The sequence below is a fragment of the Fundulus heteroclitus genome, chromosome 8, assembly GCF_011125445.2.
Source record: "Fundulus heteroclitus isolate FHET01 chromosome 8, MU-UCD_Fhet_4.1, whole genome shotgun sequence".
In the NCBI taxonomy this organism is placed as follows: domain Eukaryota; kingdom Metazoa; phylum Chordata; class Actinopteri; order Cyprinodontiformes; family Fundulidae; genus Fundulus; species Fundulus heteroclitus.
In genome coordinates this window covers 769,452-785,121 of record NC_046368.1, presented here as the reverse complement: position 1 = coordinate 785,121, position 15,670 = coordinate 769,452, and the positions used below count along the sequence as shown (strand labels likewise).

The window sequence follows — 15,670 nt, the reverse complement described above, 5'->3', positions numbered from 1 at the left end:
GAGCAATTGGAAACCTCTCCGTCAAACTATTAAAGACGACCTCCGTCTGCGTTGTGGTGTCTGACGTTTCTGTTGTGCTTCATGTATGTTTTGGGAGCCCAGTATACCAGGGGCGTAGGTGTGTGTCAAAGCTGCAGGGAGACACACACACACACACACACACACACACACACACACACACACACACACACACACACACACACACACACACACACACACACTGAAGTGAAAAATGCAAAAGGCTGGGCGGGCAGATTCAAGATTCGCCCCGTATGATCTCAGACATGTGATAGGGGTTTTAGGGAGAGACACACGGAGAGGAGGGGGGGGGGATTTCTGAGCAGAAAGAGGAGGGCGCATAGATAAATTGGGGACATATTAACAATGAAAGCTTGAGTGAACTTGGGGAAACTGAATCAGATGGAGAGCTCAGTCAGCACAACGGAGATGCAAGAGATAAACAAGAAACCGGGGTCTGCCTTCTTACGATGGGATAAAAGAGCCAACGGGAGACGTAAAACTAAAATCCTTAGTTTGAATTCACATTAGCATATACTGTAGGTTTCCATGCGATCTGACATCCAGTTTATGATCTACAAATATTTTAAAAGATTAAAATCCTATAAACCTAATAGAGATAGAGGACAGAAAAGGAAGGGGAAATTAGATGATGGGACAGATTAAGTTTTAGTGTCCTGGATTTGGATCAAATTAGATTTTCCAATACTGATGGAATGCCCAGAAACATTTAACCATGATATTTACTGTGCAGATGAAACCAGATATCTGCATACATTGTTTTAGAAGATACATGAGAGTAAGCTTTTTCTGTTTTAGGTCAGTTAGGATTAATAAAATTATTTAGTAATCTAAATCCCAGAATAATGAGCAAGAGGATCTTTTAGATATATTTTTACTTTCTTAAAATTTAGAGGTTCACATACATTTCCTTAATACTTTGTGGAATTGCCTTTTGAACTGTATGACTTGGTTCAAATGTTTTTGGATATCCTTTCCACAAGCTGCTTTCAACAGTTTGCAGGAAATTAGGCCAATTCCCCCCTGACAGGACTGTTGTAACAGGTCTGCACGCTGCTTTGCTCGCTCTCTCATTCACTCTGAGAGAGCGATTTTCTATTGGATTAAGATCAAGGCTTTGGGACAGCCATTCCAAAACATTGACTCTGTTGTCCACAAACCACTAACTCATTTGACAGATGACCAAATTTGGGTCCAATTTTAGGTCTGCCTTAAGTTGTTGCTTTAATGTTTCCTCATGAAGTTCTTTCCTCATGAAGCCAGCTATTTATAAGTGCACCAGTCCTTCCTGCAGTAAAATACTACCGCAACATAATGCTGCCACTCTCGTACTTTACAATTGGGATGGTGGCCTCAAGCACGCTGGCTTCCCTCAGGTGAAACAATGGTCATTATGGACAAATACGTTTCACCAGATCACAGAAAATGTCTCCAAACATTAATGTATTTGTCTCAAATCCATTTGCAGAATAATCTAGCTTTTTTTAGTTTTCGAGTATTGGCTTCTTCCTTGTTTCTACAAAGATGGTGCCACGGATGGCTGTCAATCTGATGAACACTTAATCCAAGTGCATAAAATCTTCCTCTTTGTAAAATATATTTATATATTTCTATGTTTTTATTTTGAACGCTGGAAATAGGCACCAGCATCCCCGTGACCCCATGAGGGATTATGAGGGTCAGAAAATGGATGGAAACTGTTTCTATTTTTTATATACTTATACTTAAAATACCTTCATAGACAGAAAATTTGAACTGAAATCAAAATTAAAGCTGATTCTGAATTTGAATCCAATTTCATATAGTAAGAAATAAGAAGTTCTGTCTTTGATGCGGTGTATGTTAATATCTGGTTTGAACTGTATTTTTGGGAAGTGTTAGACTAGACATTTGACAAGTCCAAGGGATTTTACACAACTAACAGTATAAAAGATACAACATTTAAAACCTCCTAAATTGCCAACTATCAACCAAAAGCCAGTTAACGGTAGTCAAGGAACAGACAATAATGCAAAAATTTCTTCTCACAATTGAATCAAGCTTTTATTTGCTCAAGAGTCTTATTCCAATGTATTAAATAATACAGTTTGATGTCCATTCAGAAGCTGCTCAAAGTCAGGTGTTGGAGCCTTTTAGAACAAAACCTGCATAATTCCTGTCATTGAAGCAAGTCTTTAGGTTGAATGGCTTCTCGATGACTCATGCAGGCATTTTCATATCCGCAGCGGCTAGCAGCAGGAAGCTGCCAATCAATAATCATGTTTTCTTATGTGAGCATTATATAGTTAGGGTACCGTGTGAACAGAACTTTTAACTGCTGAAACACCCTGTTATTGGTTAAAATAGTCCCTATAGCAACATTTTAATTGACTTTTCTTTGTGGTTCTGATAATATGCATGTGTCTGGATTGTTACGAATTATGACCTTAGTTATTTAAAAAACATAGGAGACAAAGGGTAGATTGTCTGCCATTATCCTATCTAACATAGAAAGGATTCCTGGATCAATGTGTACCTCTGTGTTCTTGTTGTGTCTCTGCTCTGTCTTCTCTAACCTCCTGCCGGTCGAGGCAGATGATCGTTCACACTGAGCCTGGCTCTACTGAAGGTTTTCCTCCCTGTTAAAGCGGAGTTTTCCTCTCCACTGTTGCTTCATGCATGCTCAGTATGAGGGATTGCTGCAAAGCCATCAACAATGCAGACGACTGTCCACTGTGGCTCTACACTCTTTCAGGAGGAGTGAATGCTGCTTGTCATCCTTAGACAGGAAACTTTTTGACGAATCTGTCCGGATGATTTGATTGAATTATCTTTTTAAAGTGCCTTGAGATGACATGTGTTGTGAATTGATGCGTTAGAAATAAAATTTAATTGAACTGAATTTTTATTGAATTTAATTGGATTGAGCGTGACCACCTCCCATAAAACCAGACAGCCTTTGTTGGTCTTACGCAATACTTGTGTGTTTTAACACAATGTCCAAGAGGACAGAAGGCTTCTAAGGTTATTTCAAATTAAAGTCCAATGTCTTAATGTTACCAGTCACATGAGTTCACATCGCAGCAAAAATCCCCCCAAGGTAAGATCATCCAATGCTCAGAAAAATGTCAAAAGGTCTATCTCAGACTTTACAGGCATGTTCAATGGTAAAAGGTATGACAGAACAAATGGAGAAGGAATAACTTGTTTGAAATGAGTCTCAGGAAAAAAAAACAGCTAACCTCTAAACCACGTATGGTAGCATAATTTCAAGACTATTTTCTCCACATCTTTTTATGTTTTTTCTTGTTTAGCTCATTATTTTTTGTTTATTTGTTTGTGTTGTTCTTTGTTTTTAACTGCCTATTGTTTTAATATTGTTTCAGACCATTTCTGTTCACCTTGCTGTGTATCACAAGGGCTCTAAATACAGTATAATGGTTGCTTGACCATAACGCACAGATTCACGTCTAGTGGTGAATCAACTGTAGCCTTTCAGCAAAAATATTCGTCAAGTAAAGCGGTGTAGGGATGATGGTTGGTGATGATTTGGGTTTGTTTTGCAGTCACGGGACTCCTGTGTCATCCAGTCCTCTGTAAGCACCTCTGTATAACAGCAAACATGCTTAAATCGGATGCAACCGGACTTTCGCTCAGTACTTTCTGAAAACATTTCGACACCTATCCGGGAGTCTTTGTCTCAATCTCAGTTCTGGTGGCTTGCACTTGAGCAACCTGCAGTTGGTGCACTGCTCTGTAAACCGAGAAACTCTGGAGTCAAATTTAAGACCATAAAGCAGGTCATTCAACATGCCAGTGATCTCAGACAGCGAATCTACAGCGCACTGGCTGTGTAGTGATGTTGCAATGGCCCAGTCAAAGTCTGGATCTCAACTAAAGACCTGCTGCAGTTGGACCCTGTAAGGAACTATCCAAAAAGGAACGTCTCCGACATCAAGGTACCTTAGGAGTAGCTTCCTACAAAAACACAATCTCTGCAATATTGTGAGAAACATCAAAAGCGGGACAAATTATGCCTTTGTTCTTTAAGTGAAATGACTCAGACACACTTAAAGACACTTGACCTCTCAAGAACTCTCATTTTAGAGAGTTATTAAAACAGACCTCAGTATGATTTTTAAAATATTTGGACAAAACTATTCCATTAACATGATAATAGCAGAACCATTTCAAACTATGAGCATTTTTTTAACCAAATTTGCTTTTTGTTTACAAACAGAAGAAGCAAGTAAAATTGTATTCCCATGCCACTTTATCTGTTGTTTGTTTGGCTTTTGTCTGATCGTTTTTAGCATAGCTCTTCAACTATTTCCGCTGCTGTTCTCTCCTTCTTTATCTGCGTTTTCTTTCATGTGTCATGTGCAAACAACCTAATTGCATCCTCATCCCAGTTCAATACACTTCAAGCAACAACTCCATGCAAGAAAAAAGAAGGAGAGACTCTTCTTGGTCTGAATATCATCAGAAGTGATACCTCCCTTGGGTGTTTCTCCACCATAAACAACAGGCTGCTAAAAAAAGAAGTTCCTCATTCTTAACGCTCCTTAATCGAATCTTCCTCTCTCTAATTGAATCGGGCCTCCTACAAACACACACATGCAGAGGACCATCTGTGCACTAATGTGCACAGTAAGGGTGTTGAGGACCTGTTGAGAGGCTTGTCGCATAACTGAGAGGGTCGATGGAACTTAATGGGTCTCCTGAAAGTGCATAGCATTATGGGATATCTGATCAGGGAGCTGGTGGAAATGTCAGCACGCTTGTGGCCGAAAGCAACCACTCTATCATATGAACAACCAGTGATTCAGTCAGTTCATACATATATTAATATTATAGTGATCAGGGTTGTCAAAGTAATCTATATCTTGATATAAACGAGGCTAAAAAAATTAATTATTCAAAGTTTTTTTTTTTGTTCTTAACCAGCTAAACTAAGAGCCTTCAATAAATGTTCCCACAATATGTAAAGTATTTCGATATTTATATTCTCTAAATTGCAACTGAAGGATCAAACCATGTGGATCTGTTTGCTGCACTGATACGGAAGGGTTGCTGCATAAAAAACTGAATATATTAGGTAATTGTGGCCTTCGTTAATTATCTGAATTAAAAAAAATTCATATTAACTTGATGTACTGTCGTTGTTTTCCCTAATCAGAGAAAATACCCCTGATTCAGTGTTTTTGTGACTACACTACTGCTGCCATTTATTTTGTATATTATGTTAGATTTTCTTCATCACAGAAGTAATTTACTGAGTAATTGCCACAATAAACTATGTATACTAGGGCCAGATGATAATTCAATAACAATATATATATCGATTGATAGACATGTGGTGTAATAGAAAAAAATGGGTCACGAAAAAGTTTAATAGAAGAACAGTCTTCCTTCCTTTTGCATTCCACCCCATCATGTAGGTTAATACTACAATCATTACATCCTCCCAACCAATCACAAATGCAGACCCAGCAACGCTCCGTCACCAATCTCCACCCCATTCAAAGAGTTCAAGGTAAGGTGAGTTTATTTATAAAGCGCTTTTCAGTAACGAGACGAATCAAAGTGCTGTTCTGAGAGAAAGCGCTGTTTTTTTCTTTTTTTAAAACTTGCAGTTTTGGTAAAAAGTTGGGTTGAGTTTGAATTCAGTGTTTGTGCATTCTTTATCTAAAAATAGGTCATTAAGCAACAACACAAAATAGCCATGGGTGCACTTAAAATATATGTTTTGAATTTTTTGATAATTATCAATATTGATCTATATAATTTCTATTTTATCAATATGCTTTTCTTTCTATATCTTCCAGCATTAATGTGTGCTGCCCTTGCTTTTTCCTCTATTAAAAGTCATCCTGGCTAAGTGCTTTTGTGTTTAGCTGTATCTCTTTCCATGACTTAGATGTTCAATTAGCTATTGCCATCTTTCATTGTCTTATTTATTTATTTTGCAATCATAGAAGTTACATCTGGCACAATGTTTCAGTGTTTGGGCATGTGTCTTTCTTGCCAGGAGACAATGACAGAACTGCTGAAAGTAAGTGTACTGTCTTTGTTTTTCTTCCCCATTGAAACAACTGCTGGCTCAGGTGCTTTAGGGACTGGTTCCTCTCCACTGTCACCACATGCTTGCCGTGGATGAGGGATTGCTGGGAAACCAAAGCTTCAAAGCAACCAGCTAGGTTTCCTTAGATAGATAACTTTTTTTACCAGCTGGCCAGAAATGATGAGCTGATTTCAACTGTATTTAGTTTGGATTGAACTGGAGTGTGTGTAATTGAATCTGAACGAGACAAAAGGATTGGATTTCACTGGAATAAACTGAATTGGTTTCAACTGAATTCAGATTGAACTGGATTACATTTATTTGGATTTGAACTGGACATGCTGTTATTGTAAAGTGCCTTAAGACCAGAACTGCTATGAATGCGTGCTACATAAATAAACTCAACTTAGTTGAATTAATTAGGAGCAATAAGACAAAAACCCTCCAAACAAAGTATGAACACTTGCTTCCTCTGTTTTCAGCTACATATTTGATTTTGTTTCAAGATTTATTTATATTAAAAAACTGCTTTTCTCTAAATGGTTGCTTTTGAATATTCCCAGGGCTTTGACCGATTTTGACAAAACATTTTCCTACCATGCAACATGGTCTTGGAATAACTTACAAGAAGTTGCTGAACACATCCAATTACAATTTCAAGAGTATTATGAAAAATGTGGAGAAAAGATTACTGTGTTTGATTAGTCATGTCATTCTGTTTTATTGTTTATTGTGTATTGTATATTTGTTTTGTATAAACAAACACAAAGCTTTCAGATTTATGTGGATGTTTTTTGGGCAGGTCTTCATTGTTAAGGATATTTCTGATCTCCACAGACTCCCTGGTTAAATAATGGTATATAATAAAAGGGTAAATCAATTTCATCAATGCGCTCTTTCAATTTGTCTATTAGAACCCTAATTATCAAAGCTAACAGAAATAAAGTACTTGTAATATATACATTATACCTGCCGTACCTAGTCAAATGTCCTTAACAAGCATATAAAATAATGCATCTTTTACTCTTTTAACTGCACACAATTGAACACACTTGTGTTTTTGCTATATTACATGGTCTTTGAGTAAAATTTGCCATTTAGAATGACAGCAATTTCAAAGTGAATAGGCTTAATAACAGAGAGTAAGAAAAACAAAAAACAAAGCTCAGCTGGCGTGCTCATTTTCTCAGGCTGCAATCATCCAAATGCAACCTCATTCAGCAGATTAAAGCAATAATTACTGCTTAATTGAAGCAGGGAGGGGTGAAAGAAACAGAAAGTAAGATAAATGTCTTAGACTGATTTTCTGCAAATGTGTATAGAGATCACTCATATATATAGAAAAAGTGTTTATATAAATGTATCTTTACATAAAAAGAAAAAAGACACTCATTGTTTGGTAAAAATGATGAGAGCAAAGCAGAACAAAAAAAGTTATGTAATGCTCTTGGATTTGTGACTGTAGACCAACAACAAAATTAGCCAGGTGGCTGACCTGCATAAACTAACACACAATATTTCATTTGCATTAGCCAGCCCTTTCATCTCTCATGCCATTTTTCACACGCTTTGCCAACCCCGTTGTCCTCCACCATTCACCCGAACCACGACACAGCTCTCCTCTGAGGCAGATCAAAGCACTTGTTTTCTCACTCGGAAAAGCTGAATTTAGGTTTGTAAATAAGATGTAACCTCTCTCTTGTCTAGGCTGATCTGTTCCATAATCTCACATACATAAATGTGCATAAGATTACTCACATTAAGCCAGGTCCTCTCGAGTGTTTTCATTATATGGCTGAAAATTTTGTAATTCACATTAGTTTGTTTCCTCAAATGAGCCTCCATATGAAAACAAGCGCTTTGTAATTGCTTGCTCTAATAATCCTGATTAGTGCTTTTTAATGCTGACATAACACCACTTTGTTGCTCCAGGGCTGAGAAATAAAGCCAACATATATGTGACAAAATCTTTAAATAATGAAGAGAGCCATTCCCGACATACTCCAATGTAGGAATGGCCTATTTACAAGATGAAATTTACATGTGGAATACCAGGTTCAACTTAAAAGATTAAAATAGAATTGGCTTTAGGCTTTACTGCCTAAACCAAGGGCGACGTAAGACAGAACAAGCTTTAAGCTTTTTTTGTTTTATTCCGTAATGCAGTTATTCTTTCCTTTTGCAAAAACAGTCAAAATATTCTGAAGACACCCCAGTCCATGTCCATATTCTAAGGTAGGGGTTCCCAAAGTGGAGGAGGGGACCCCCCAGGGGGTTGGCAGATACTATGTGGGCGTTGCGAGATAATCCAAACGATGATTCAAGATTTCTGACTTTACAATGTCAGATATATACTTGTTTTAATAAAGCAAACGACATCAGAAAACATCCACCGTTATGTGAAATTAATCTCTAAATTTCTAAGCCTTTTGTTGAATTTTACTTCCCTGTGGCCAATAATTTATTTTCTTTAATATTATTGGGTATGGATACCATCCTATTCAGTCGGCATACGTTTAGCATGTTGCATTTGTACGTCCCAAGGAAGAGAGCCGGACCAACTCACTAACGACTTTTTAGTCTGTTAGCAAACCAGTTCCATCTTTGCAGCGCTAACCTCGGAATAACTGACTGACGTCCCTGATTGCAGGTATCCTACTTTCTTGGCACACTAATGAATTTACTGTGCTAGGGCTGAATGAAGCGCTGAGATGGTGGTTGCTACAAAAAGGCCGGTTTATCATAAAATTAACGTTGACACAAAAATGGGAACAAAATGTTTCGATGGATTTTTTTTGTCAATGTCAACCACTTTTACCCTTTGGAGATAGATCCCTTGGCCTATCTCTAGGGCTGAGCCCTGCCACTGCACAGAGGAAGATGATTTCATCCACCCACATGATTAATAGACACCATTCAACTATAGACTATTTTTTAAGTCCGGAACCTTATCTTTTGCGCTTCACTTTTCCACATTTTTAGGTGCACACATCACAATATGCTGTTGGGGTTAATTACTAACCAATAAAAGAAACACCTGGTAAAGTCCAAATTCAAATATATACGATTTATAAAATCTGGTAACATTGGTACAAGATCACTTTAAAAATAGGAATGCAATCTGGGTCGTTTAAATCAAAAAATTAATTTATTGTTTAAATCTTTGGTATTGTTGGTACCAAAGATTGCAGTACTTAATCCTTCTCTACTTATCTTTACTCCCATAGGTTGTTGTAAAGGATAGGTTAGTGTAATGTGATTTGAAATACTGGAGTCATTATTTTGTTTTTATTTAAGAAGCTCATATAGCCTATCATTTTAACTCACAGCATCTTGGGTCATAAAAGGGTGACATATGTGCAACAAAGACCTCCTGAAGCACTTTGTAATTAATCTAACGTAATGAAACACAATGTTGGGTTCTAGTGCAAATAATTACCAACGGATAGGAATTTACAGCCTCGCTAAATTATGAGGACTGAGGAATTATTCCTCTGGCCATTAATCAGAGGAAAGTACTGATTCTCAGCAAACAGACCATCCAGCAGATAACACAAATTCACCCAGATTCTGTCATGTGTTGACTTCAACATGTTGTACATACACACCCATATATATATATATATATATATATATATATATATATATATATATATATATATATATATATATATATATATATATATATACATAAATACAGTTATTAAAGAAGCACTTGACACATGGTTAATAATTTTTTTTTTTTTTTAGTTGGTGAAAAATAACCACACGTCTTCCTTGGGAAAACACCACCTCCCTGTCTTCAGGGATTTCTCCTGTCAACTTTTCCAACCTGAAACCTGGAGATTTACACTTCTGAGTAAAACATACAATGAACAACTAAACTGCAGCTTTCAACTAAACAAACAGTGCTGGTGGATATACATATTACTTTTCTCTCTCTTTTTAGTTATTAGGAAAAAAACACAAGCTCTCTCATTAATCCTTGTGACACCTTTAGAATAAAGTTAAGCCTATGCCCAGTGTAATTAAAATGTTACATTTGGATACATTGTTTTCCCAAGTTAAACACATTCTCAGCTGTTTTAAACCATAACACAGATATATATCTATATATCTGTGTGTTTTATATATATATATATATATATATATATATATATATATATATATATATATATACACAGTGACTATAGTGAACAGGTAGGCTGTGGCATTGACACACTGCTCAATTGGTACTAAGGAGTCCAAAGTGTGCCAAGAAAATATCCCCCACAACATCACACCACCACCACCAGCCTGAACCGTTGATACAAGGCAGGATGGATGCGTGCTTTCATGTTGTTGACGCCGAATTCTGACCCTGCCATCCGAATGTCGCGGCAGAAATCGAGACTCATCAGACCAGGCAACGTTTTTCCAATCTTCTATTGTCCAATTTTGGTTAGCCTGTGTAAATTGTAGCCTCAGTTTCCTGTTCTTAGCAGACAGGAGAGGCACCCAGTGTGGTCTTCTGCTGCTGTGGCCTTTCTATCAGCTCGAACCAGTCTGGTCATTCTCCTCTGACCTCTGGCATCATGACATTTTCGCTCACGGAACTGCCGCTCACTACTTATTCGGATCATTCTCTGTAAACCCTAGAGATGGCTGTGCGTGAAATTCCCAGTACATCAGCAGTTTCTGAAATACTCATACCAGCCTGTCTGGCACAAACAACTATGTCATGTTCAAAGTCACTTAGATCATCTTTCTTCCCCATTCTGATGCTCAATTTGAACTGCAGCAGATCGCCTTGGCCATGTCTAGATGCCTAAATGCATTGGGTTGCTGCCATGTGATTAGCTAATTAGAAATTTGCGTTAATTTAATTTGGACAGGTGTACCTAATAAAGTGGCCGATGAGTGTATGTGGAAAATGTCAGAGTCAATAGGTGAAATAAAAAGTGTGCATATATGCAAATCTGGAATTCGATACACCTAGCAATAGAGAGTATTTCTTAATTATAAAAATAGGAATAAAAAAGAAATCCAAATCAAATTTTATAATATGAACATTTAAAATGACCAAGATATTGAGAATTAAAGAAGTAGGATAAGGGTAATGGGTAATTAACATTTTTGTTTAGGTCTATGTACCAAAACTTAAAATAGCAATAAATAAATAAATAATTTTGATAACAGCAACTGTAATAATCAACACATTATATTGTTTTAGCAGCAGTAGAAGTATTGGTAGTTTTGTTTGTTCATGAACAAAACAAGTAACATGTTTGTTTTACATTTCTTGATAATATCATAATACATGACTTAAACCAGTCAATGCCTTGTTAATACGGCAGTACCAAGAAACCTCAGTATCGTTGGTAGTTCTTGTGTGAAAAAAAAAAAACCCATGACAGCCATTGGTTTACAGCATACACCCCTCAGGCAGAAAAAACAAAGACACCTATATTAGGTGCATAAACCACAGTGGTGCTGATGTGGCTGTTTTGTTTGGGGTGGACAGACGAAGGCAAATAGCTTTTGAGTTTTTGCGTATTCAAGCAGCATTTCCTCCCATTCTTTCAGAATCAGGTTCTTTCGAAAAGAACCTGATTCTGAAATATAGCAACTTGCCTGTGAAATAAATAAAGAAGGAAAGAATTAAGTGCAAGTATATTTCTGCATATTAAGTTCAGATTCCCTGAGAGATAATCAGATTTTAGAGAGCATCTCTGAGTGGGGTGCCTTGCTATATTAATAACCCTTGTGCTTTTTCAAACTTTGTCACGTATTTTGTTGCAAACTTGTGTGATAGACTAGCAAAAAGTTTTGCATATTTGAAAAGTGGAAGGGGAAAAAAAATTCTAATGTGCAAAATGTGACATGCAAGCATATTCAATCCCCTTGAATAAACACTTTGTATAACCCCTTTCCACTACAGCTGCAAGTCTGTTGGATATTTCTCTACCAGCTTTGCACATCTAGAGAGTGAAATCTTTGTCCGTTCTTTGTTGCAAAACAACCCAAGCTCAGATGAATTTGACGGAATGCATCAGTGCATCAACCTTTTAAAGGGGACATACCATGCAAAATGCACTTTTTTAACCTTAAATACATTTGATTGTGTACTTGGTACTTGGAGTCTGTATTGCATAAAAGTTGATATCTTTATACTCTGTTATGGGTTATATTTTTCAAGCCCTTCAGTTTCCTCTATTCCATCATGTTTTTTTTTTTTAACAATAGCTTTAAGGCATTTTCGGCAGAACTGCTAAGCAAGGTCATGGACTTCCGGCTTACTAATAGTGTCTCCTTTGCATTTAAAGAGACCACACCAAAACGAGTTGCTCTCAGGCACACCTGCAGAGCTAGAAGAGGACCTGTGGCGCAACAACAACGAGGAATTCAGACCAAAGCGTTGCAGTTCCACTTTATATAGATCACAACTGAATTTAAAAGTGAAAAGGAAGGACTTAAAAGCACGACATGTTCCTTTCAAGTCACAGATTCCCACATCTCATTTCTAAAGCTTGGGTTACTGTTGTATAACCTAATCGTGGTTTAAATCTCTCCAAAACTGCATCCGTTTGTGTGTTCTTTGGTCTTTATGATGCTGTTTGTTCACCACTGCTGCTCAGCAAACCTCTGTGGCCTTCAAAGAACAGTCGTATTTAAAGACACATGGACTTTATTAGATGACTTCTGAAGGCAATTTGTGTTGCTGGGTTTAGGGAAGGGGGCAATGAATACAAATGCAGGCCACACTTTTCAGATTATTATTTAGAAAACCTTTTTTCTTTTCTTTTCTTTTCTTTTCTTTTCTTCATAGTTACACATCACGTTGTGCTGCTCTAGCACACGAAGTCTGAATAAATAACTCAAACCCATTGAAGTAGTGCAAAACCTTCAATGGGTTTTGGGCAGGTACGTGCCTTTAGTTGAGCACCTGCTCAATGAGAGCAACTTCTCAGCCGCAGGCACCAAAGTGGCGCACAGACCAGACACGCTGCACCCAGGGCGCATAGATAAAAACCAAATCTGGGGGTTTGCTACGTGACACGCACACACAGACACCGAGGGAATGACGTAATATCACATCAGCCCACATCCATGGATGTTGCACCCCGCACAAACTGAAGGTCATTCATTCATCGACCGAATGGCAATCGCGTCGATCCGGTTATGAACTCCCCCCCACCTCTGGTGCACGCATGCTTGATGTTATTGACAGCATCGAGGCTATCCCGTCCGTCTTACATGAACACACAGCCACACGTGCTTTGCAGCTCCAAACTCACAGCAGCACCGAATGGAGCACAGGAACGGATACAGCCTGTAGAGATGTGGCTCCTCGGTGTTGGACCTACTTCCTAAAACGCGAAACCAAATATCATTGTCTCTCATTAAAGAAGGGGGTGTTAACGCATGTATGCGCCTTGGAGTCATTCATCCTCGCTGCTTTTGTAAATTTACAACCTCCGCAGTCCCTTTTATGTGCCTGACTCAGGTAACTGATAGAGAAAGGTGATCAGCGCACGACGGCAGCGTCGAACGGGGATTGATTGATAGGACAGGTGATTGGATTGGAGAATGTGAAAGGCAGCCTCCTTTTTTCTGAGTGGGGAATGCATGCGAGTCTCTGCTTTGCCTCTGCATGACTTTGGTTATACAATGATGCCTCGTTCAGAACAACGTAGAAAGGCGATCATTCTCCTCCTTCCCACTGAGACCGGTTAAATGCACGGCTTCGGCACAGTATAGGCATGCATCTACGCGTCCTTATTGCGAATGCGTTGTGGGGACAGCGCTGGGGGATTCGAAGCACTTGTCCGATCAGCCGCACGCCCCGGGGCTGCAGACGGGACAAAGCGCAGCGCACGGAGCCACTCTGCGCATTGCAAGGCGGGCTTGGCTGTACCCCCGGATAGCGCAGTGGTCATTCATCAATTCACCCAACTGTCATACCTGCACGCATGGCCACACACACACTCAAAATAAATAAATAAATAAAAAGCTTCCAAAAATCAATTAAAAGGTGGACACCCCCGACGGCCACTCACCTAACTTTTGCTGCCACGGAAGATATCGCATCGTTTCTCAGATTCTTCCTTTTGGACACGGCAGTTCCCATGCTGACATGGAAACGACGCAGGCGGGAAAAGTGGTCATTCCAAACGCTCGAGGGACTGCGACTAGGAAGAGACTGGCTTGCGGGGGAAAAAAATAAAATAATAATAAAAAAAAAATCAAACAAAAAAATAAATAAAAGTTGGAGTCAAATCCGGGAGCCGATGGGTTTTACACACGCCTCTGCAGAGCGAAGAGACGGACGGTCTGCTCCTTTGCTTTCTGCGAGCCTCTCCAGGTTTGAGCACGTACGTGGGGTAGCTCAACAGCTGTGGCTGAAAATACACACGCAGACACCCCTCTCTGCTCTCTCTCCCTCTCTCTTTCATTGATCAAGAATCCACTTCAGAGGGTTGTAGGTTTGGCGATATCAGCATCATTCCCACAAAGGGAAGAGGGGATTGGGGGATACTGGTGCCGTTCATCCAGACACTGCCGGGGGAATTATCTCCCTTATCTGTTTTTATATCTGAATTTATTTAGGGGTGTTATGTAATCTGCCAGTTGGGTTAAAGCCCACCACAACTTCCCTCCATCCCCGTTTTACACATGTAATGGACTCTTTATGAACAGAGACATAGAACAGAGGGAGCAATGCAGTGCTCTTTGAGCATCATGACTCTACATGCCATCATGCTGTGGTGATATGAAAATTACAATAAAATCTATTTCCCATGGAGATTTTCAATTCACTGTATTTATATTGTACCCCTGTGATTTCAAGGCACTTTACGAGTCAATTCATATCCAGATTTAGAGACATATACGATGAAATCAAAGCAATACACTAAAATACATTCACTTATACAATCCAGTTCAGGGCTAGTTATCGAAAACGTCACATTGTATCTGGTATTGTTTGTTTGTATTTTGTGGACAAACATGCGGGTAAGACCTCGGGAGTTGCATGATGAGGTGAAAAGGGTGATTTAATAAGTGGATAAGACAACAACACTTATGGGCAGGCAAACAGGAATCGGAAGCACGACAAGAGGACTGACCAGAACTGAGGGCAGCATAATGAACGACCTGACAATGAGTGTGACTGAAACTGGAAACTAAAATAATCAAAGACCAGGGGATCCTGCCACATTTAGCCTCCTTTACAAATATATAAAAAGTTATATGTTATATGTTACGATGCACAGAAAAATGATTAATTACTTGACTTTCTAACACATCGGCAAGCATGCAAGCAATAATAATAATTATTATTATTATATAAATATATAGTTTCAGTCAGGCTTCAGAGCTCATAATAACACTGAAACAGCTCTGGTGAAGGTCACTAATGATATTCTCATAGCCTCAGATAATGTGTCTATACTTGTCTTGTTAGACCTCAGTGCTGCATTTGATACAGTTGATCACAATACTCTCCTAGAAAGACTTGAACGTACTGTAGGGATTAAGGCAGAAGCATTAGGCTGGTTTAAATCTCATCTGTCTGACAGATTCCAGTTTGATAATGTTAATGATAAA

The 15,670-nt window shown here is 38.6% G+C and overlaps 1 protein-coding gene across 4 annotated transcripts in view; it reads right to left on the bottom strand.

The window, feature by feature from the left end:
* LOC105932114 (NMDA receptor synaptonuclear signaling and neuronal migration factor) overlaps window positions 1-14,540 on the bottom strand; it is a 64,301-nt gene extending 49,761 nt beyond the window's left edge. For 2 of the 4 annotated variants that reach the window (XM_012871110.3, XM_036139814.1), the window contains exon 1: window positions 14,122-14,540. In XM_012871110.3, coding sequence (XP_012726564.2) covers window positions 14,122-14,192 — 71 coding nt within the window. In that variant the 5' untranslated portion in view covers window positions 14,193-14,540. The remainder of the gene's footprint in view (window positions 1-14,121) is intronic. The other 2 variants (XM_036139813.1, XM_021320756.2) reach the window with 1 other exon arrangement.
* Between the last annotated feature and the right edge of the window lie 1,130 nt (window positions 14,541-15,670).